The 25,658-nt window shown below is 40.4% G+C and overlaps 1 protein-coding gene across 6 annotated transcripts in view; it reads left to right on the top strand.

Annotated features, from left to right (window-relative positions):
- LOC137525225 (serine/threonine-protein kinase TAO3) overlaps positions 1 to 25,658 on the top strand; it is a 278,858-nt gene that overhangs the window by 162,082 nt on the left and 91,118 nt on the right. For all 6 annotated transcript variants that reach the window (XM_068246237.1, XM_068246260.1, XM_068246217.1 and 3 more), the window contains 2 exons: positions 11,440 to 11,607; positions 20,711 to 20,917. In XM_068246237.1, coding sequence (XP_068102338.1) covers positions 11,440 to 11,607; positions 20,711 to 20,917 — 375 coding nt within the window. The remainder of the gene's footprint in view (positions 1 to 11,439; positions 11,608 to 20,710; positions 20,918 to 25,658) is intronic.

The following is a 25,658-nucleotide window of genomic DNA, read 5'->3' as shown; positions in this document are numbered from 1 at the left end:
CATCAATGCCATTCACTGATGAGGACCAGAATGTCTGAAACAGCTGAATGCATGTTTGATTGGTGAGGATCTGTAAAATATATACATTAAGTTTCCCCGCAGGCAAATCGCGCAGGTAAACTCTGCCATAGAAAATAATGGCGCCGCCGTCTGAATTGCTTGCCCTAGAGATTCGGCCGACATTGCCATCAGTTTTTGCGTGGGAGGCAGCGAATCCCATAGCCGTGTCTTCTGTGATTCGTCTGCACACCCGGAAGTACCGCCGAGTGTCTAGCAGCCGCGCAGTGGATAGTGGAAATGGCCCCTTATACGTTCACTGTACACCAGCAGTTCTGGATGTGTGCCTGGCTTTTAGGGGCATAAAGAGATTATTTGCATATTAGCAGCGATACATCATAGATTTCTCTTGCTCACTTAAAGCTGACTTATTGCAAATATCTTCTGTTTCAAGAGTTTTTTGTTGCTTTAATATGAACTAGAGAGGAGGAGAATATTTTTGGTAGGGCGTAGATTATATGCAGAGTGGCATTTAAAGACCAGTCTAGTTAAGTAGGGAGGGGTAAGATTGTAGAGTTCATTATAGGTGAGGGCTAGGATCTTGAATTGCAACTTTAATATGGTAGGCAGCCAGTGGAGGAACTGAGAGAGCAGGTTGGCATTAGAGGAGTGAGAGGAGAGGTGGATAAGACATACCGCAGATATCATGATGGACTGGAGCAGAGCTAGACAGTTAGGCAGGCCACAGAGAAGGAAATTGCAGTAGCCAAGATATGAGACAATTGGGGTGTTGACCGCATATGAGTTATACTGAAAGCCAAAGGAGATAATAAACTGCCCTAGACCTTAGGTGTAGTTGTTGAAAAGCTGGGGTCCCAGGACTGAGCCTTGTGGAATGCAGACAGAAAGCGGGCAGAAGAAGGTGGTGCTGCCTGAATGTGCAACTTTGAAGAACCTTGTTGAGAGATAAAACAGAAGTTCTGATCTGATTATTTCCCACATTTTTTAAAAGCAGTATGGTATAAGTTTTGTTGCCAATGTCACAGATGTAGAGATTTTCTTATTTTCTACTGCTAGCGATATCGCAAGAAAATCTTTTGAACAGGGGGAACAGACAGCAATACTCACCCATACCAGTGTTCTAATTGTAACATGATATTGAAAAGTAAACTTGACATGGACTTAAAGGACATCCGAGGTGAAAATTGTGAGATAAACATTTGCATCTATTCTCTTCCTAAAAATGACTTTTTTTTTAGATTTCTCACAGTTTTATTTTATATTTACATCTAGTTTTTACGGTTTCATTGTCTCTGCTCAATGACACCTTCATTGCAGTATGCCAGAGCTTAAATCTATGAACTGTGAACTATTAAATATTAACCCTTTATATCTATTTCCTGCTCTTAGAAGCCATTTACTAACAGGAAAGTTTTTTTTTATGGCTGTAATTACTTATCAGTGATGGTTATGCTATGGTCCTGACCTGGACAGAAACTGTTATTTGCATACCTGAAGTTTAACTCTTTCAGACAGAGGGGAAAAAAGGAACAAATCATAGTAATTTGTGTGCTTGGGACTGTACATACACATGTCTATCTCATCATGTCAAATGTCACCTCGGTTGTCCTTTAAAAGGAAACCTGAAGAGAGCGGCATATGGAGTATGCCATAGATGTTTCCGTTAAACAATACCTGTTGTCTGGAAGTCCTCTTGATCTATTTGGTTGCAGTAGTTTCTGAATCACAGACCTGAAACATGCATGCAGCTAATCTTGTCAGTTTTTTGTCAGAAACCTCTGAGCTGCATGCTTATTCGGGGTCTATGGCTAAAAGTATATATCAAGACTGCCAGGCAACTTGTATTGTTTAAAAGACCATAAATATGGCAGCCTCCATATATGTCTCACTTCAGGTTCCCTTTCAATGCACAACCAAAATAAATGTATATAAATTAGGAATATAATCCTCTCATGCGGCTATTCTTTGAATTTGGAATTCAAACTTTCCATTAAAGTTGCATTAGAGAAATATTGGTCACTCGTTTTGGGACTGTTTTGAGTGACACACAGGACAGTTGGAACTGTGCTTCATGCTCCCTGTCTCCTCCTTTCAACCAAAAAGATGGCAGCCCTCATGAAATAAAACATTTGCCTGTTCATTTAAAACAGGGTGGGTAAGAGATTATATTACCTATCTATTTTAATTAACATAACTAATGTAACTTAATGACAGTATGTTTGTTTAGGCTGGAGTTCCTCTTTCAGTTACCTCCTCTGTAGTTATTTTCACATGCAGTTAATGAACAGCCTGTCTTTAACTTTAGAATTCTGGAGTTATTTTAAGGATTGAAGAGTTCAGTTTAGAGATCTCACCTTAACTTAAAGAGGAACTCCAGTGAAAATAATTAATAAAAAAGTGCTTCATTTTTACAATAATTATGTATAAATGATTAGGCAGTGTTTGCTCATTGTAAAAGCTTTCCTCTCCCCGATTTACATTCTGACATTTATTACATGGTGACATTTTTACTGTGGGCAGGTTATGTAGCTGCTGCTAGCTGTATTGGCAGTTGGAGACAGCTGTAAACAGCTATTTCCCACAATGTAACAAGGTTCACAGACAGGAAACTGCCAAGAGTACCTCGGTCCTCAGAGCTTCTTGTGGGAGGGGTTTCACCACAATATTAGTCATACAGAGCTCCCTGATGATCTGTTTGTGAAAAAGCGATAGATTTCTCATGTAAAAGGGGGTATCAGCTACTGATTGGGATAAAGTTCAATTCTTGGTTGGAGTTTCTCTTTAAGGAAAGAAGAGTTAACTTTAGGTTTGACTGAGGTAAAATGTTTCCTGAATACCACATGCCTTATCACTATGGTGACAGCTCTAGAAACCTTATTAAATACTGGAGATAAGCTTAGTGAATTGAGACCACTGTCTTCTTTTCGAGGAAACATGGTAGATATCCATGTGTTGCTTAAAGGACAACCAAAGTGAAAAGAATATGAAGGCTGCTATATTTATTTCCATTTAAACTATACCGGTTTCCTGGCAGCCCTGTTGATTTATTTGGCTGCAGTAGTGTTTGAATTATGCTACATAAACACACTGAGATTTTCTGGTAGGTTTACTGTTAGATCGGTTATTTCCAACATGTCTAATCTGATTTCCGATCGATTTCCAACTGTTTTCCATACACTTCTATTGGCAATTGATCGTAAAATGATTGGAAATCGATCTGACGGTAAATCTGCCAGAAAATCTCATATTGTGTACCTAGCATAACACCACAGCCAGGCATGCTGATAATCTTGTTAGATCTGGTAATTTCAGAAACCTCTGATCTGCATAGGCTTGTTCAGGGTCTATAGCTGAAAATATTAGAGGCAGAGGAACAGCAAGATAGCCAGGCAACTAGTTTTAAAAGTAAATATGGAAGCCTCCATATCCCACTCATTTACAGTTATCCTTTAAATTTAAAAAGGTATACCTTGCACGATCTGTATATATGGAATAAACCAATGATATTCTGCAATAGTTAAAGTAGACCCAAATAAAAAAATTCAAGATTTCAGAAATAAAATCTATTTTCTAAATTCTAATAATAAATAGCAGCATTTTTTCATATTGCCGGGGCAGAATCCGGCAGGCTAAAACAAAAACAAAACACAGGCTGCTACTGATGATGTCACAGGGGAGGTGTAATCAGCTTGTGTGAGATTTCATATAGACAACGCCCCAGTGAGGGAGGGTAGCTGATGACAAACACACCCATGATCTAAACCCTCCTATTAAGCTCAGAAATAATGGCTGCCACCTGTATAACCCTACTTATGAAAAGAGAAAGGTGACAAGCATGCACTGAAATGCTCATAGGCTTGAAGGAGTTTTTATTTATCTTTGTATGTGTCAGAGTGGTGCAACTAAATATTTTAAATAAAAAAAAATGTTTGGTCTGGGTCCGCTTTAACCTCCTGGGCGTTAATCCCGAGCTGAGATTGGGGTAAGCCGCCGCGGAGGATTTCTCAGGCCCTAGTGGGCCGATTTGCATATTTAATTTTTTTTGTTACACACAGCTAGCACTTTGCTAGCTGCGCTCCGCGCCGATTCGCCGCTACCCTCCGCGATGGGGGAAGCCAAACAGGAAATCCCATTCTGAACGGGATTTCCTGTTTGCTCTGATCGCCGGAGGCGATCGGAAGGGGTGGGGGGGATGCCGCTGCGCAGCGGCTATCATGTAGCTAGCGCTAGGCTAGCTACATGATTAAAAAATAAAAAAAAGTGCTGCGGCTCCTCTGGCGGTATTATTGTATCGCCCAGGAGGTTAAGCGTTATGATCATTCCAAACCACCCTGAAACAAGTGACCAATTTATCTCTAATGCAGTTTTAATGGAAAGTTTGAATTCCAAATTAAAAGAATAGCCATATTAGAGCAGCCTCCTTATGCCTCTCTTTACAGTTGTCCTTTAAAACATTTTTTTAAGACCAAACACAGCACATTTTTCCACTTAGATTGTAAATGATAGCTAGAAAAAAGCCGGAGCTGCTGCGTTTTAGGATACAATTTTACGTTAATGGCAACCTGGAGGTATTTATGCCAGGGGGTAGAGTCAGATATAAGGAATGCTTGAGGTTAAGCTATAGTTAGTGTTGGGGCTTAGGCGTGTGGTTAAAAAACTTCATCAAAATCCTTGGTGACAAATGCATGCCCACCTGGTAATAAAAAAAGGCAATAAAAAACAGTCAATGCTACGTCCCGGGTAATTACAGTTGCCCTAGTTTGTTTTTTTTCAGCAGGTGCTACATGCAGTAGCTTTTTCTCATTACTACTTTTACATTAATGTAGTCTGCACACTCCTTATTTAGACTTTTGTAGGCTTTGCAGTGTCTGAATTTCTTCATAGATTTGTGTGCCTATGTTCTATCCTAGACAGCTCCATCCAGGCTCATGCTATGTTTGCTGGTCACTCATTCGGCTGCTACAGATAATCTCTTAACAGGCTCATAGGTTTATGTTTCTGTGTAAGTTGATTCATGCATCTGCCAGTCCTTTTGCTCTCTAGTAATCATACATACAGGTTAACTAGCATGTCCTCTCTGTGCATATACCACTGTACACGTCATGCAGCTTGTACTACGGAATCATAATTTGCTGTTGTTAGACCTCACCTGTCTGAGTTGCATGTATTTTCTATGTCCCTCTTACTGCACTCAACACGCATGAAGACTTTCACATCATTGTTCTCAATATAGTGCACATGTAAATGCACTGACATACTTCTGTGCATTCTAAAACTGAGGCTTCAACAGCTCACTTGTATTGCCTAAAGCAACCAATATATCCCTTTTATTTAAAGACCTTGATTTATGAACACATGCTTGATGAAGTAGCATTAACTACTTCCATACCGGCAGTCTCTGGCCCCTTAAGGAGCAGAGACTGCTGGTACCAGAAAAAGGCGCCTCCTGAAGAATCTCTGCACATATCCGCCACTCTCGCCAGTCACAACTCTCTCCCATCGCCGCAGGCCACTCTCTCTGCCATCTCTATGACCGCGTTCTGCTTTCAGACGGTCAGGAGCCGCTTTCATTGGCTCCTGACCCTGTCGATCAATGTAAGTCAATAGGATTGGCTCACAGTGATCATGTGGTCAGGAACCAATGAAAGCTGCTCCTGACCTGCTCACAGAGCTCTGCGGGTGCAGAGTGGATAGATCGGCGGTAACGACGGGTGCGCGTGAAATTTACACCCTGTCAGCGCGCGGTCCGAAACTGGTTAAATAAGCGTTGTCTAGTTAGACTTTCCCAGTAAGGTTTGTCTCTCCGCTTCTTCATAGCATTTCTCTATAGCAGCATTTAACGTCTTTATGCCCATCTTAGTTGCTCTTTCTAACATTTCACAATTTCGGTTAAGGCTCGGTTTACACTGCAACCCAAAACAGATTTCATGGACACAAAAACAGTTAAACGGATCCTAAGTTATTAATTGGATCCAGTCACACTAGTCAGTCCGCAACAGGTTAACCACAGTGCAAAAAATTGGACCTGCATGCTTTTTCTAGACAGCAGATGTGTTTCCCAAGTGAGCCTGTGGTGGAAATTATTGATTTATAAAATGCCAACATATTCTGAAATGCACCTGCTTTAGGACCCCAGTGCTCTGTCCGCTCCAGTTGGCTGTTGGCGATACGGCTTGATCAGAACTGAACCTAATAACTGCTCCTTTAACACAATAATACAATATTCCAGACGCCACAGCTGAAATATACACTCTTTATTTTCTTTTGTTACTGAATTTCATCAAAGTACTTTTATACATTTGTTTGTGCATATTGTTAAACTTAATTTTTTTTTTTTTTAGCCGACAATAAGCATTCAGTATCTCAAAAAGACTGAGACCTCTAGAAAGGTAGAGTGAGGGTTTCCATAGACAGAATGCCACCAATTTAAAACATAAAGTTTCTTGATGTTAAAAACCCAATGTGCAGGTTTCTACTCCCTATGTGGAGAAACCTGATGGGGAAACTTATCTTGGAATCTATTCCTGGCAATCCATATTTTCTTATTGTCTGGTTTAGTCATTCAAATGTATCCACACCTATGGGCTCTTATTCCATTCAGGTTTTCTCCTAGGTGATATTTTCAGGACTTATCAATAAGAAAAGCCATTACAGCCACCAGCAAGCAAGAATTTTGGCAGTACTTTTTCACTTATTTGTTGGTTCTTTGTAATTGCAAATTGCTGGAAAGTTATTTCAAACACCAAGCTGAAAAATTATATCTTAAGAGAAAACTTAGGATAAAAAGTGAATGCAGTAAGGGCCCTTGTCTTACGTATATAGGTATGTGTGTGTACTCAATCGACAATTGCATATGGTGATATGTTTCAGAGCGACCAGTACCCCTTTATCATGACATTGGTAGGATTGACATTTTGTGAGCCCTGTCATTTCCTTGATAACGAGGTCCTGGCTGCGCTGAAATGATGGCTTCTTGCTGTGTTAATGTTAGCAGTGCAGGTGTAGTTTAATATCACCTGTCCCGCTAATAGGGATAATACAGCTGAGAACCCAACTGATCACCATAAAAGGTATGTGTGGAGATTGGTAAACTTTACGTGTATATAGAGACACAGAGACGCAAGCACACTGGAAAGCATATAAGGCAACATATAAACCAGCAGATTAACGAATGAGATAGGGACTGTAGGTTCATTCTTAACCTGAACCTGTTCTTAAGTTTGCACATTGTGCCATCTGTGTCCTCTGTACCTCCTCTGTTCCCCCTCTCCGTGCCTCCAGTGTCCCCCTCTGTGTCACTTCTGCCCTCTGTACCAGCTTATACAAATTTAAAAGCCATTTTTTTTCTTTGATTTTTTTTTCAAAATCGATTTTCTCAAAAACTAAAAGTCCAATTTGAATTTTTTTTTTACTTGTTCCCATGGAAACAGAGAATCCATGCTGTTCGTATCGGCGGGTCTTTCGTAAGTTGGGCGTTCATAAGGCGGGGACTACCTGTAAATATGTCAGCTTCCAAATGCCTCTCAGGCCAGTTGTCCTTTCAAGTTTGGCTTTTTCTGCTTCCCAGTTTCTCCATAGATCTGCGAGGAGTATACCATTGCAAATGTATGCTGCAGAATGGCATTAGTAACCCAGTGGTGCAGTGGAACCAAGCAAGAGACACATTTTAAAGCAGAATTTCTCGGCACTGCAGCCATGAAAGGAAAATATGTTGTTTTTTCAAAACATGCCTCCTGAAGGCCGGATCCACACTATAAGCGCTTTTGTGAGCGCTTGGGTTTAATTAGCGATTCACGTTCATTAAAATCAGGGTAAAAAATTGCCGTCATTGCATACGTGAAAAACATTTACAGCCAATCAGATTTCATCCATTCAATTTCTGTGGGAAAATTAAAACTGCTGCCATTTTCACACTATAATCACCAGGGTTCCCAAACTTTGAATGGATGGAGCCACCAACAGCCAATCATACTAGGAGAGCATGAGGTAGATAACTATTTGGTGTGTAAGTAAGCCAAACATTTCGGGTAGCTTCTGGAAGTGTTTAGCAGGAGCAAAGTGGAACAGGATAGTATTAGGGAGGCTGGCAAAGTTGCTGGTGTTTAGAAACTGTCCATTTTGTATAGGTTTGTATAGGTTGCTACATTTGTAGGGCGGCTTTTTTTTTCCATCTCAAGGTAAACATTTAGTAATGCAAACTAACTACACTGCAAAATAGGTAGTATATTGGGCACCTTTTTAAAACCATTTTTCTTACATTTTATTACAATCTATATAAAATCATGTATGTATGTCCTGCCATTACTCGAAAACGCCTTTTGACAGATTTTAACGAAACTTTGTATACAGATGCCTTACTACCTGGGATGATATATTCTGGGGGTCTCACGTCCCCTCTGCACATCTGGGTAGAATCACAAACCGCCAATCAGATTTCACCCAATGGCAAAAAAATGGACGGCAATGGAAAAAATTTAAAAGGCAGACATTCTCGCAGTAATAAAGCCAGAGTCCCTAAACTTGGCACAGTTGGTTACTTGGTGACCAAGGTTATACATTCAGAAAAAGTGTGCAAAGCATAAAACAGCCAATCAAATTTGAGCAATTCATTTTCAATGGGAAGATCTAAACTACAGCCATTTGTAGACGATTAGTCACAGGGTTCTCAAACTTGGCACACTTGGTGACTGTGATTTAAAATTCAGGAAAGTGGGTGGAGCCTACAACAGCCAATCAAAATTATCCTATTGATTTTCAAGGGGAATATTTATACTGCTGCCGTTCTTACACTGTTAATAGCAGAGGGCTAAAGCCTGGTGCAGTAGGTCATTGGATGACTGGGGTTTAAATTCACTAAAGGGACAGAGCCACAAACAGCCAATCAGATTTATTTGTTGGATAAACTGCTTCCATTCACACATTTTTGATGCCAGGAACCCGAAACCAAAAAACATTTCACAGGGGAAATGTAAACTGCAGCCATTCTTACACTTTTAATGGCAGGGTTCTTAAACATCATACAGTTGGTCATTGGGTGACTGGGATTCATATTCAGGAAAGTGGAGGGGGCCCAACAACAACCAATGAAAATTCACAGATTGATTTTCAAGGGGAATATTTTAAATTGTTGCCATTCTTACACTGTTAATAGGACAGTCTTCAAACCTGGTACAGCTGGTCATTTGGCGGTAGGGTTCAAATTCAGAAAAGGGAGCAGAGCCACAAACAACCAATCAAATTTCTGATATAGGAGAATTTTAATGTATGCAGAAGAACCCGAAAGCTCACCAACTTGGTCATTGAATGTCTGTGTTAAAGAACAAGTGAGACTCATGCTAACCTAGAAATAAAAAATGCATATATATAAGTAGATAAATACTAGTTATACTTACATAACAGATGTATTGCACTGTCCACATTATGATTCCTGTGAATTTTATAAAGGAAAAAGCAGAGAATCCTACTCTAGGCAGTTTCCCTCTTTGTTACCTTTGACCTCCTGACATAATTTCCTCCTCACTCTTTCTTTCTCCTTTTGCTAATTGTGTATTCATTACCCGCCCTCCTCCCAGAGACTTCAGACTCTCCCACTGAGGTATATACTAAGAAGTGCACTGTCTTATATCATTACAAGGAGTGGGAACTAAAGGGAAGAGGAGTAATATATTATAGATAAAAAGACCCCCAGCATGCAACTGTTTGGCAATGGCAATGGCAATTAAAGGGCCAGTTCTCCTAAGGTATTTGATAACTCCAAACCATAACAGCAGAAAAAGTTTTGAGAGTTTTGAATGCAGGATTAGCATCTTTATAACTTAATACACTCAGACCAGTTGCTGTTGAAATTTGATTTTTATGGTGACAATCCCGCTTTAAAGTTACAAAAAGTGGTGGGCGGAGCCAACAGCCAAATACATACCGGGGCAACGGCGGATCTTCCATTAGTAACTAAATATAAGAGAAATGCCTTCCCGTTTTGCCCTAAATACCAGTCTCCCTCTCCCACATTTTACCATTTTTTTTTTTATAGTCTTGCCATCTCGAGCATGCTCTTGGTCTCAACTTGTTATATTCCTGCACAATAAGATGAGACCCAGTATCCAGCGACACCAATTTATGGGTGATGATCTCCTAAATCATTCTAAAAGTTTTTTATATTTCAGTCATTACCCCATGCTAGGCAAGACATTGCATAGGACCACATTGGTAAATACCTTTTCCTCTATGCCTTAACTGCAATGTTTTGTTTTGTTTAATCTCACTAATATTATACATGTGAAAGTTTGGATGCTTGTTACTCAGTCCCGTAACAATGGCTGAACAGATTTGGATGAAATTTGGCACGCACACAGTACATTTCCTGGAATAATTTATAGGATACTTTTTATCACTATAACCATGAAGTGGGCAGAGACAAATGCAAATTTCACTGGGAAAATGTAAACTGCAGCCATTCTTACACTGTTTATGGTAGGGTTCTCAAACTTTGCACTGGGTGACTGGGATTAACATTCAGAAAAGTGGGTGGAGCCTACCAAAGGCAATCAACATTCATCTATTGATTTTCAAGGGTAATATTTAATTGCTGCCATTCTTGTACTTATAACAGCACAAGCCTCAAACCTAGGACAGTTGGTTAATAGGTGACTGGGGTTCAAATTCAGAAAAGGGGGTAGAGCTACAGCCAATCAGATTTGTTTCATTTCAATGCAAATTATTGATGCCAAAGACCGCAAAGCTCACAAACTAGGTCATTGAGTAATTCAGTGTTAGGGTTAGAAAAAGTGGGCGGAGCTAGTGTTAACTATCTTGTAATATTACCCATCTTTTTGGTGTATTAGCCATAGGTTGCATTTAATGTCATACCATGTTTTTACCAATGTACATGACTATCACAAATATTCTTATGTGTCTCTATCAGATGTAATGCTCTATTCTTGTAATAAAGCCTGCACTTGTTTAAACCATATAACCATGGCTGCAGCGACTGCCACAAGCATAGCTCAGCCTTCCTACCAGCACAGTCAGCATTGGGTATGTCAGTTTTGTGACTAGTGCACATGACTATTCCAGAGTTGCAATGCTTTATGCTACTTGAAGCTAATTATATTTTCAGGATAAGAGAAATTAATGGGAAGTTATTGGGAGTTAATGAATAGTTACAAGGAAGTTAATGGAGAGTTTCAGAGAACACAGAAAAATCTGATTTCATGCTCTGGACACTATCGGAGTGTCCAGTAGGCAGCAAACTAAGAGGGGAAGGTAATTTTTAATATTTTTCAGAATAAGTTTGATATATTTGGAATAGATCATTGCAATTATTTATTACCGGTAACACTGGTAGAATTTTACTTTAGCTCATTATTCCAGTTAGTTGTGTGAATGTAATTGCTGTCATTTTGTTTCCTGTTGATCTACCAGCATGACTTTGTGCGCAGAGAGAGGCCAGCACGGGTCCTTATAGATCTGATACAAAGAACGAAGGATGCCGTCAGGGAGTTAGACAATCTACAGTACAGGAAAATGAAAAAAATACTCTTCCAAGAATCTCGCAATGGTCCACTAAATGAATCTCAGGAAGACGATGAGGTAAGACAACATTCATTATGAGCGCCTGTTTTGAAAAGCAATATTTTGTGGTCAGTTAAATAAGGACACAAGGACAGGATAGACTACACTTTCAAGGACATTGGGCCTGGAACCCACTAGCAGGGATTTTCTAAGCACTTGTGATATGAAAAGCTCTTGCTAATGTACTGCTATGGGTGTGATCCCTCTTGAGGGATGTGATATTTATAAAATCACCCATAGCATTACATTAGCAAGAGCTTTTCACAACACTGGCGCTTAGAAAAGGCTGCTAGTGGGTCCCAGGGCTTAGAGACGTTTTAAAAGAACACACAAAAATCAATATAACATTTGCGAGCCTGTGCAAAATAAGTGTTGCAAAGTTTTGTTGCGCTATATATAAACATTACTTCAATCCTTGTGCTTAGAATGGTTCCACCAATACATCTGAGGGAGGAACAAGCATAGGCAGGTGAGGTGACTGAGCTGATGTTACAGCTGGGAGAGCAGGGTAGAGAGCAGATGGATGTTTCATACACCAAGTAAAATGGTAAAAAGTAGTACAGCAATACTACACCACTTATACATACATACATACATGCATACTAACCAGAGGCAAACTTGCAAACACAGGTACCCAGCTTAACTCCAGCCAAAGCTCCGATATTTTGAATTGAGTGGAGAAAGTTTAAGAACCTTATTTTGTAAGTATTTTTTAATGCTTTTTAATTTCTGTAGCTCCACCCCAAACCTTGCTCTTAACGGGAACTTAAAGCGAGAGGGTATAGAGGCTGCCAAATTGTTTTACTTTTAAACAATGCATATTGCCTGGTTGTCCTGCTGATCTTCTGCCTCTAATACGTTTAGCCATAGACCCTGTACAAGCATGCAGATCAGGTGCTCTGACTGAAGTCTGACTGGATTAGCTGCATGCTTGTTTCAAATGTGTGATTCAGACACTACTGCAGCCAAAGAGATCAGCAGGATAGCCAGGCAACTGGTATTGTTTAAAAGGAAATAAATAAAATATGGAAGCCTCGCTTTAGGTTCCCTATAATTTCTGTAGTGTCAACAGGCAGAAGTTAAAGGAGATCCCTCTAATGGTGACATGAAATAAACACCTTGGAAACCACTCGAACTGTAAAAAAAAAAAAAAAAAAATTGGAAAACTCAGCATTATGCCTTTTGCAAAGCATATACACCTCAGTATGTGTGGTGCCCAAATAAGCTTACATTTTCTGTTTTTTAAAATGAGAATCTATTAAGTTTAATACAGCGAGCTCTTACCGTAATAACCTAACTTCATTACAGGTGATAACCTGCAGTGCAAGACCTGTGAAAAGTCCTGACTCCCTTATTCTGTCAATCTGAGAGCAAGTTTATTTAAAGAAAAAAATGCGGCCTTACAAAAAATAACAGGAAGCAAATATTGACCCATTGATTTATAAGTTAAAAAGTATAAAACTATCAATTTCCTAGACTCCGGAGGTTTTGAGGTGCAGCTACATATGCATATAACATAACCTTCTTTAGTAAGCAACCATGTTCCAGACATCTTTGTAACCAAAAATTCCAGGCTAATGCACCCTTTTAACATAGACTTCCACGTTAGCAGCAATAAATGGGTATTTAGGTGCATGCACAGGTTAGTCTAAACCAGTGATTTCCAACCTTTTTGAAGTCATGACACATCACGCCAAACTCTCAGATCTCCGTGACACATCATATATGTATAATCGAAACATACTAATAATAACCACGGAATTGATGTACAGAGTGCTTTATCCTGAATACACTTAAAAATGAAGGCTAGAACCTTTCAGGGTGACAGTTAGGTACCCCTCTCCAATTTATAGGTAGCTAGTATAATTGCCTCCAGTATAGCTTACCCAGGTAGGTGGCCCGCCTGCTTCCTCCCCGCAGCCGCCACTCATGCTAAGCTGGCGGCCGCTTCCTCTATGCTAGCTCCTGGCTGGCCCCCTCACCTGCGTCATAGGCTTCTTCCTGCCATCGCACCCTCTGTACTTAAGCAAGGCTACAAGAAACTGGCTGCCAATGTCTGCTCTTGTTGTCATTGGCGGCCATTTTCTTGTAGACCTGCTCTAATTACAGACTGAGCTGAGGCAGGGAGAGACAGAGCGGGCGGTGAGCGTCGACACATACCGCGTCACATGGGTTGGGAATGGCTTGTCTAAACTCTGCAGAGACTGCGCCAACTGGCTGCCCCTGCCAAGAATCTAGTGTGTTTAAAGTTGCACTGATGCTTTGCCAAATGATCCTGATGAATTCGGTCAAGCACATTCTTCCCATCTTCACACCACCTGCTGGAAACTGCTCTGTGTGCCGTACCATTGTCCCAACTCCATAGCAATAATTTATTAGATGGATCACCTTAAAGTGTACCGGAGATGGGGGTCCTTAAAAAAAAAATGTATACATACCTGGGGCTTCCTCCAGCCTGATCTCTCCCTCATTGTCTTCAATCGTTTTCTCCTTCGCCCACAAATGGCCCCCAAAAAATCCTCCAGTCGGCGCATGTGCAGTCTGGCTAGGCGCACTCCCAGTCTCACTCCCGTTGCTGAGTATTCTGCGCCTGCACAGTACTACTGCACAGGCGCAGAACTCTCCAGGTGACGTGAATGTGGTGGGAGTGCGCACACGGCCAGGCCAAGCATGCGCAGTTGGTCTCAGACTAGAGGATTTTCCGGGGTCAATAGCGGAAGAACAGGAGTTGGAAGAGGACGTGTGGGAGCGATCAGGTCGGGGGGGGCTGGAGGAAGCCCCAGGTATGTATGTTTTTATGCTGTAACCCCATCTCAGGGTCACTTTAAATCCCAGCCACACTGGAAACAGAAGTTCAAAGTTTCCCAAAAAGGTATTATCTCTCAACTCCTTTTATTCAAAGTCCAAGCAGTGTCTCAGTCTTACTTCCTGTTTCCATTGGAGTGGATTGCAGATGAATTGCCACACATGGACTGCTTAGTAACTCAACACTTCAGTGAGTCTTGCTCATGTGCAGTTCACTCAGGGAGTACACTTAAAAAGGGTATGGGGTGAAGCCAATAGTGGGCACCGCCATAGAGATTAATGTATTGCCGCGATCAGGGCAATGACCGGTAAAAAAAGGTGGCTTGCGACGCCCGATAAAATAGCATGCACTGGGGCCACCAGCCATGCAAAGTGTGGCTACAAATAGTTTGCATCAGCATTTTGCATAACAGGCAACCTCAGCGCCTGCTATGTTATCGGGAGGTGTTTTTTACCAGCCATAGCCGCTAATGGCGGCAAATTACATGAAACTTTATGGTGGTGCCATTTGTACCTGATCTGTATTCAGGTCCTCCCTCTGTGTACTTCATCATCCAGGAGACTGGATGGAGTAAACTTTCTAGAAACAGTAAAATGGAGGAATCTCTCCCAATAGCATTATTATTATTATTATTAATTTATAAAGTGCCAACATATTCTGTGGTGCTGTACAAAGTAAGAAACAAACATGGGGTACATAATAACACAGACAATAGTGTACACCAATATACAAGCTACATAATTCGTGGCAAAATACAAAAACGATACAACAAACAGAATACAAGATACGGAAGTGGTAATGACAGTGATAAAAGTAACATGATGAATAAAATGTATAATGATTTCCAAGACACAAAAAGGGGACAGAGCCCTGCCCTTGCGAGCTTACAATCTAGAGGGAATAGGGAGGGGGGGGGGGTGGACAAGAGGCGAGGTAGTATACAACAAACGTATAGAGGCAGTGTGTTTTAGGGTACCTAGTAGGAGTGCAATTTGGTCTCAGGACAAAAGGAAGTGGCATAAGGTAGCGCATATGCTTGTCGGAATAACAGAATACAGCTCATTAACACAAACACAACAGAAAATTACAAATGCTGTGAAAATACACCCACAACCCCCTATTACATCATCAGTAACAGACATTGCCTTCAATACTTCCCACATACAGACCATTAGCATCGCAGATGAATCAAAATGCATAACAAAAGTCAGGCTCTTAAAGAACAAGCGACACCCATGCTAACCTAGTAATAAAAAACACATATATAAGTAGATAAATACTACTTCTACTTACATAACAGATGTATTGTGCTATCCACGTAATGATTCCTGTGAATTTTATAAAGGAAAAGCAGAAAATCCTATTGCAGGTAGTGGCCATTTTGCCAAGCTAATGCTGACATCATATCCTTCCGGACTCTTGTCCCCCCCCCCCCCCCCCCCTTTCTCTTGCTTATTGTGTATTCATTAGCTGCCCTCCTCCCAGAGTATTTTTTTTATTTACACATCTAATCACTGAGTCACCTCAGCTCTGCTTGTAAACACAAGTGATCAGCTAGGCAGGGAAATAAATGGAAAAGGAGGAATATATTATAGATAAAAAGAACTCCCAGCATTCAACTTTTTGGCAGTAGGGCCAGTGCTCCTAAAGTATGTGATAACGCCAAACCATAACAGCAGAAAAAGTTTTTAATGCAGGATTAGCATCTTTATCACTTTACACTCAGACCAGTTGCTGTTGAAATTTGATTTTTATGGTGACAATACCGCTTTAATACTCTAGTCTAGCATGATTTAAGCCGTTCCACAGCCCTTCCTCAGGGAAGACGTTTAGCATGAAAAGTTGGCAAACACTTTTCACATTAGAGTCCCCTCCCCCCTTTCTCCCCCCCCCCCCCCCCAAAAAAACAAAAAAAAATATAATTACAGTATTATTTGGAAATGAAACTTCTGAACAAAGATACGCAGATGTAATAAAACTTCACAGTTATAGATGTAAATGGAACCGGTTTCATTGTTTAGCCACCATGTTCAATGTACTTGCAAACACATCTCATGATGAATCAATAAAAACTATGTGAGGGATTACTTATGGGTCTGGCACTCTGCCCAGATGTAGTATAGACTGTTGACCATTTAATTAGATAGTTTAGCACAGACAGTACAAGAAGTGGGCTTTCAGACCAACCGTTCTCCTCCTCCTTTCACTTAAGGTAAAATCGTATGTCGCTATAAAATCTACTATGGGCCTATTTTGCATAGGTCAAGTCCACAGTAATCCCCTCATTCCTCTGTATTTACATTAATATATAATTTAAGGATCTTTTCTTTTCAAGTTCAGACAGCATCAGTGTCAGTGTGCTTAAAGTATACCGGAAGTGAAAAAATGCCCAATTACCTACCTGGGGCTTCTTCCAGCCCCCCGAGGTTCTACTGCTCCCTTGCCATAAATCCGTGCTCAGCCCTTCCTCCGCTGTCCCCCTCCATAATCCGGCCGACTGATGTGTCAGCTGGGCATGAGTGCACATGTCCTCTATGGCGCTCCGGTGGCCCGGAGTGTCCTGCACATGCACTGTACAATGTTTGCTTACTGCGCAAGTGCAGAGCGCTCCCAGCCATGGCTGTGCGTTGGAGGAGGCACGCTGCACGGTTCCGTGCATCGAGCATTGGAGTGCGTTATGATGGCGGTAAGGGACCAGGAAGACTTTAGGTGGCTGGAAGAAGCCCCAGATAAGTAAATGGACATATTTTTTTTTTCACTTACGGTTTCCTTTAAATTTTAGTGCATCAAAATTTCCTTCACATTTTCAGTGTGATTATTGGGGCACAAATATGGGAGATGTTTTTGAGGAAACTTTGGAACAGTCCTGATTTTGACTATAGTGAGTTTCTGAGCTGCAACAAGCATGCAGTCATTGGAGGCACAACTCTTGTTCAGTATGCTTGTTTGTTGTAGATAAGTGGCCCACCAGGAAATGAGAAAGGGTAATTGGCAACGGCAGCAGCCATATTTTTTTCTTTTACAGATTCTTTGAAATGATCAGACAGGGTTGAGGAATACAAGAAGTCTGTATGGAACCTGCATTCATTGCTACATATTACATCTTTAAAGCCCTATTCTAGCCGCATATGTATTGGTTAGTGGGGCAGGGTTATAACTTGTTTTTCCATTAGTAAGAGTTTCCTCTATTTTCCTGAGACCTCCATGGCTTTAAAGCAAAATCTGGAGGTCTTGGAATAGAAAATAAACAGCAATATAACCTTGACACTTTGCTATACTTTTAATTCTTCCTACTCTATAAAACAGCCTCATATTCTTATCAACACTTTACAAATTCTTTTCATTCAGGATTTGAGTTTAGCTTTACACAGAGCTTGAGGGACTCCTACAATACTGTGTACAGAGAGGCTCTGTTCCCACTTGAGTTGGGGAACAAACATTTTTTTGTTCGTTCCCTGCTCCACAGAGCCGTTCACACTTGAAACGCTCCAACCCATCCGCAGGATCCGATGCAGTAAGCAGCCTGAATTTCTGTGCAGTCCGCGATAATCCCAGGCAAGCGGATGCATTTCCCCCATATAGCATATGGAGTAGCGCATCTGCCCCGGGCTACAGCAGGACCACGGCAGACCATCAGCTCCCGCTGGCCACACATGGTCCAGAACTAGTGGGATAACAGCCTAAGAGTTCTAGAATGGGGTGGACCTTAATATATATTCATAGTGTGTGTGTGGTTTGAAAACATCCAGCAAAAGTAAACTCCTAGTGAGGGGACTCTACCCCTGTTGAACATACATGAATTCAATTTTCCTGTTCACTGGTTTTAAATATGCTTATTTCAACAGAAATGTAGATTTGCTTTTCTCAGTTCATAATTCAATAAACAGCGTAATATATTTAAAAAATAAATAAACTACTGCCAGAGGTTATAGAAAAACACGTGATCAATTTAAAGTGTACCTGAAATGGCATGTACCTGGGGCGTGCTCCAGCCCCATGTGATCCATGGGCTCTTTTGCCGTCCTGCTTGGCCGCTCTGTTTTCTGTGGTCATCTCCGTTGTTTTGGCCAGTCATACTCTTTCACGCACGCGTGGCCTGGCCACGCTATTGCGCAAGGGCAGAACCCCCGTTGCATTCCTGCAGCCAAGAGCTTTCTGCTGCACATGCGCAGTAGACCACAACTGGCCAAATTAGAGGAGGTGACCACTGGAAAATGTAGCAGGTGGGGGTGGCGAAGGAGTCCACAGACCACATGGGGCTGGAGGAAGCCCCCGGTAAGTATAAATACTGCAGTACCTGCCATCTCAGGTTTTCTTTAATCAAGAGATTGACTTCTTCTTTTCTCATTGGCTGGTCATGATCGTGTGATCATGCCTTGCTTTTGTTTCCTGCGTAGGTGGATAGTGATTAACCCATTGGTGTAGAACAAAATGATCACTTGATACATTGAGCATATGTTTCTTCATGGACTGCAAGATAAATACTTCTAAGAGATACTGTCCCTTATTCAATCATCTTTTCTCCTGAGACATTTTGACACCTTTTTAACATGGGCGGATTTCAGGCAAGGCCACATAGGCCATGGCCTAGGGCACCTGGCAAGTAAGGGGCTGGCAGTGGGCAGCAGTAGCACCTGCTACACAGAGTTTGCACACAGCAGTTGGCGACTACCAACAGCCGGATCTGGCATTTAGGGAATTAAGGGCAGTGAACGGGCACTTACTGTGATCTCTGAGCTGCATGTCACTCACTGAATATGCCATTCGCCAAAGAGCTTACAATCTAATCCCTGCCATCACTTCACTAACTGTCCTCAGTGGCGTTTACAATCTAATCCATGCTGTGTTATGGGTTTCGGATGCTGTCGGACCGGGGGCAGCTGTTGATAGTGGTCTTGGGCGGTAAAAAGTGAAAATCCGGCCCTGCTTATCAATAAAATACCTTTGAAACCCCCCAACATACAAGAACATAATCAAAATAAGTTCATTACTTTCCTAACTATTTCTTTTACAATTGTCATGTGCTAAAAAAGTTATTTTTAGAGAAGATGAAAAATGATCTCCAAGGAGAAAACTCAGGTGAACATTTAATTGAATAAGGGCCACTGTGCAGATAAGTGTTAAGCTCAACACACACCATACAATCTTGGTTGTACAGATTTACCAAATCTATGTAGTATAAGGGCCAACAGATTAAAAATAACTTGAATGATTGGTTGGATAAGCTCTTATACTACATGAAAGTGGTAAGATTGAACAACCAAGATTGTATGGTGTGTGTTGAGCCTTAGACTGTTTAGCGTGGATCACAGGCATGCACAAGACAGTCCACGGACATAGGCTCAATGGAGATTTGTATGATGGGAAAAATCATCACTATAGCTTATGTTGATTTTCCAAATAAAACAAAAAACAAAAGGTATTTGAAGTGAGGCTGTAAATGTAAATAAACTAAGGATCTTCTATGGCTTGGAGCACACTCCTCTGTTGTGTGAGTGTTTTTTGCACAGGGAAACTGAAAACCAATGTTAACCACTTGTGTACCAGCAATCTCTGGCCTCTTAAGGACCAGAGACTGCTGGTAGAAAAAACAGGGCTCACTGGTGTCACCAATCGCCCTCACTGTTCACACCACTCTCTTGTCGCTGATGCCCACTTGCTCTGCCGTTGTTATGACAGCAGAGCTCTGTGAGCCGGTCAGGAGCAGATTTCATTGGCTCTTGATTCTGTGATCGCTGTTAGCCAATGTGTGATCCAGAGCCTCTCTATAGGTAAGTATCTGCCTTGAAGTGCTACAGGTTAGCTTTAAAGGTCAGGTGAGAGGCATATAGAGACTGCCACATTTTTTTTTTACTTAGCAATACTAGTTGCCTGGTTTTCTACTGGTCTATTTGGCTGCAGTAGTGTCTGAATAACACCAGAAACAAGCATGTATCTAATCTAGCCAGATCTGACAATAATGTCAAACACCTGATCTGCTGCATGCTTGTTCAGGGTCTATGGCTAAAAGGATAAGAGGCAGATGATCAGCAGGATGCCTGGCAACTGGTATTGCTGAAAAGGAAATAAATATGGCAGCCCACAAATCCCTATCACTTCAATTGTCCTTTAAGTGGTTCTTTCCATCTGTGACCTTTTTTTCAAGTGCTCCATGGGCCAAGATAAAACTAGAACATTTAATACAGGTTAAAATATGTAGAAATTTCAAGTTATTATTGTAGATAAAGGCTAATCTTTGAAGAATGCAACTGAAATATTTGATTAACCATTGCATGTAAATTATAATGTACAAATGCTACTCTGCAACATATACAGGACAGCGAGCATAGCACCAGCATGACCACAAAGATGGACAGCCTTGGCAGCAACCATTCCATACCAAGCATGTCAGTCAGTACGGGTAGCCAGAGCAGCAGTGTGAACAGCATGCAAGAAGTCATGGATGACATGAGCCAAGACCTGATTATGATGCCAAGCTACAACTATAGCTATGATTCCAGCACATCTTTAGTTCCTAAAAAGGTAAGCAAGTTATTTCAGTGGGGAATTGGTAGGGAGAAACATTACAGAGCAGATACTGTAAGTGTACTACTTTATCAGTGAAGAATATTATATTTAGTTTTGCAGTAAATTGCCAAAAAGATGCTTTTAGCTGTGCGGTGTGGCTCTTGGGCAGTAGTCTTGGTGCACATTAGTTTGTAAGTTTCGTGACATACAAGGACCGTGTATTAAGCCATAAAACGTGGACTGTGTGCCATGTTATCATGTTAAAGGATGCCTGAAGCCAGAGGGGTATGGTGGATGCCGTATTTATTTCCTTATAAAAAATACCAGTTGCCTGGCTGTCCTGCTGATCTCTTTGGCGGCAGTAGTGTCTGAATCACACACCTGCAACAAGCATATGGCTAATCCAGTTAAACTTAAGTCAAGCATCTGATGTGCATGCTTCTTCTGGACTTTGGCTATAAGTATTAGAGGCAAATGATCAGGAGGACAGCCAGGCAATCTGCATTGTTTAAAAGGACATAAATATGGCAGCCTCCTTATTACTCTCACTTAAGATGTCCTTCAACTAAGTAAGATCTTGTGGTTCAATATGAGAAAACCTGGAAAATGATGATTCATCCCATATGTTTATGCATGGGTGACACCCAGTTCCAGGAAAATGTTTCTTTATTAGTTTTGAGTAATGTGGAAAGAAGTTAGACATGATTTTTGGGCATTCATATTGCAGTCTGTGTCTCTGCTAGAGAAATGTTCCTTTGCTTTCCGACATCCATGGCACTTTGTGGCTTTAATGTGAACACTTCTAGTCCTGGATACATGAAATGAGGGACATCAACAACTAGGTGGAGATTCCAACTACTTCACGATCTACAAACATCATTTATTTTGTTGCCTGTACCATTCTTGAGAGATTTCCCCATTTCCTGTCCTGACAGGAAGTGGATGAAGTTATCACAAATGGTAACACAGAATGGAAATTGTTTTCATTCCCTTTCCACACTTGTAGTAGCATTTTTTTCTCATTACTTTGCATTTCATGTAAAGATCCAGCTAGAGGAGGAGGCTTTTGTGTGTGTGTGTGTGTGTGTGTGTGTGTGTGTGTGTGTCTGTGTGTGTGTGTGTGTCTGTGTGTGTCTGTGTGTGTGTGTGTCTCGTGTGTGTCTCGCTTGTGTGTTGCGCAGCTCTCAAAACTGGAATAAATCTGTACCCCAATGCGAACTCTACTACCACAACTATTCAATGTAAATAAAAAAAAAGTTTAGGCGTGCCTATGTACATGGTCCTCAGAAGAGCCCTTACCAGACCTGAACAAGTAGTCATGTGACCACAGTTTTCACTTTCAGATTACATTATATACAGGAGTTATTTTTAAATGGTCACAAAAAGCAGCTTTGCAACTTAGGTTTAGATTGGTATATTTAAATTTTTATAGCGTACCAGTTTGTAAAATATCATGTCAGGCTTAGTTTCATTCTTAACTTAAAACGGTGCTAAGCTATATTACATTTTGGTACGCAAGATGTATGAATTGAAATAAGTATGTTTTCCTTCCAAAAGCAGTTTAGTCGTAAAGAAATCCTCCTTTGACATTAGAAATAATATTGGAGATTATGGTTGATTTAAAAAACAAAAACAAAAAACATGGAAATGTGTAGGTGGTAAGACATACCATTAAAATAGGATATCATTAATTAATGAAGAGAACATTGAATCTACTATATTTTTTTAAATTGTTGAAAATTTTTAAATACCGGTATATATAATTTTTTTTCACCTGGTGCAGTCTGACTAAATAGCTTATTAGAGTGGAGTTTGTACTGCTATGCAATTAAAATATTGCAGTCATATTTATGCAGTCAACTGTCACATGCAACAATTGGTGATGTTAGCATGACATGTTGAACAGGGGAGGGAAACTTTTTTTTTTTTTTTTTGGGGTGGGTTAATCTGAAAGTAGACCTTTGTTTTGGCAGCGAAGTTCCATGGCAAATCAAGGTTAGTTGCCTTTATGTGAAATTGTGTTGATGACACTAGATTTCCATGTAGCCTGCTCTGTGTTGTCCCCCCCCCCCCCCCCCTCCTTTTGGAACAATTGTCGTGGGGAAAGAAGTTCATAGCAATTGTCTGAATTGTAGGCAATTGTGTGCTTAGTAGTACAATAGCCATGCATTCATCATTCAAAGAATTACCCTCTGTTTGTTTAAAACTGACCTTTTGCCATTAGCTTGCCCATATATACTTTAAAAGACACAACATAATGATGCAAATTGCTCCATTCATGGACTAGTCCTAAGTGGTGAAAGATTCAGGAAAGGAAGCAATATTGTAAGATGTTAACAATATTTTATAGTCTACTAATAAGTTGTAGACAAATCAATTTAAACAAACAGCAATTATAAAAAAAAAAAAGAAATAATGAGCTTCTTTTAAAATCTGTAACTAGATGCCAGGTTGTCAAAATACATATTATAATAACATTTATGTTCCTATAAGATAGATAATCATGAAAACACCCACAACTTTCCTAGTGACAGCTGTAAACATGAATGTCATTTCAGCTGCGCAGGCAGCCTTTATAATACTAAAAGAGATTTAACATTGTTTGAGATGTCATCACACTATTAACAAATGAGAGATATGTGCAACAGCTAATAGTATTCCAGTAGACCTTTTGTAGTACAGGTTCCAAAATGAAAGCCAATAGATAATTGGGTGCTGTTGACAGTCATGCCATTTTATTTTGATTGTAAAATAGTATAAAACCTAACTGGACAGCATGGAGGGTTGTTACAGTCTGTGAAAGTGATAAAAATGTATGATCCTCTTTTTAGTACAACCATCACTGTGAGATGTGCTAGATTCACATGTTTTGCATCCTAGTAGCTGTATTTTGCTTTGGTATCCCTTGGTAGAAGCAGGAAAAGGACTAAAGTGTGTGTGTGTGTGTGTGTGTGTGTGTGTGTGTGTCTGGCTTGCTTCAAGGACCACTATTGCGAAAAAGTAGGCAGACAGGTTTTGGGCCAGTCCATCTCCTCATGAGGGATTCTCAGGGTTTTCTTTGTTTTGAACCGCATTTCCTGAACAGCAGTTTAACTGCTTAAAAAGTAAGATGCCAGCCTCGGTAATCACTTGCACACTATTTTGTCAGTTATGCTGGGTACACACAGATTTGCGGGACGATTTACTGCCAGATTGATTATTTCCAACATGTTCGATTTGCTTTCCGATGGATTTTTGTTCTTTTTAATAGGAAGTTGATCGTAAAATGCTCGAAAATCAATCGGAAAGCAAATCGAACATGTTGGAAATAATCTATCTGACAGTAAATCGGCCAGAAAATCTCATAGTGTGTACCCAGCATAAGACTTTGCAACTGCTGTTCAGGAAATGCTGTTGAAAACAAAGAAAACCAGCAGAATCCTCCATGAGGAAATGGACTGGCCCAAAACTTGTCGGTTCTGTCAGATTTTAACTGCCTACTTTTTTCGCGATAGTGGTCCTTGAAGTTTTTAACAGTTTCTGGGTAGTCTTTTGTTAGCACGTAGTATAGGTAATTCTACCTTTGAAGCTGTCGTCTCTGGATGGATTAGTAGATGTGTAGGGTTCAGTTCACAAAAAATGCTAGGTCATTTTTGGATTTCAAATTATGACAGCTTTTTACCTACATAAAATTGCTTTATATTCAGCTAGAACCTCAAACTACTTTATATTACATTTTTTGAATTTCTGGAACTTCACAAACAGCTGTGTATTTATCCGCACTCCTAACTGCAGATAAAATAACTGCCATTTCAAACTTCTTTTTTTGTGAATTGAACCTATAATATTCTCTTCCCCAAGTCTGGCAATACTAGGCTAATTGGTTCTAAAGATTAATATTAGATTGTTTCAACTGTTGATGTGGTATGGCTACATTTGCAGAATATAGAAGGTAGTTTGTCCCACTTGTATGTGAAAATCGCACAAACCGGGTGAAGTATATGTATTTAAAATGTGCATATTTTTCAGATGTTCACCAAAACAGGATAGTCTATAAACCGTGCACAAGATTTTCCTTACATTTTGGAAGCAAAGCACAATACAATGAAATAAAACCAAATGGTGTGTTATCTGTAGGTTCCATATTTCATCAGGATGCCTAACATCTTTTACATTTTTCCCCTTCACATAAAAGGTCACTTGATGACAAATGTCAAACTGTCTAATAGACATATACTCAAGTAAACATTACCAGGTTAACTTAAATGTACTAATGATATGATAGTACAAAATTCATTTTTTTAATGAAATAACTCAAAAGAATATTCACAGCTTTAAATTTTCAAAATGGATGGCTGATACATCTGCAGGCTGAGCTTTGTAGACCTTAATTTCCCCCCCGATCCACTAATATGTTCAGCATGTGGCCTGAAGTCTACTTTTGACTTTAATTTTTTAAGGGAAGAAGTAAATTGGCAGGAATAAATCTCTTCAGTGGTCATTATTTACTGGTGTACAAACTGATTGCAAGGATGTCTGCATGCGGCATAAACATTTGCTGGCTTGCTTCTGCTATACCTGTTCCTGAATAATCTTGGCAATACAGTGATTCATGCCATTCATAATCCAGACACCGTTTGCATTTGCTGGGTTATTATTTGTGGTTCTCTAATGATATATGCATTGAATAGCGCAGGACCCTCAACACTGCCACAGTGTGATGTCCAGTAGTCAGTGGAGGCACATAGAAGTAGAATTCAGTGTTGCATGGATCTGC

Source organism: Hyperolius riggenbachi, chromosome 1 (assembly GCF_040937935.1).
Source record: "Hyperolius riggenbachi isolate aHypRig1 chromosome 1, aHypRig1.pri, whole genome shotgun sequence".
NCBI lineage: Eukaryota > Metazoa > Chordata > Amphibia > Anura > Hyperoliidae > Hyperolius > Hyperolius riggenbachi.
The sequence above is the reverse complement of the archived record's forward strand: the minus strand, read 5'-3'. Positions and strand labels throughout refer to the sequence as shown.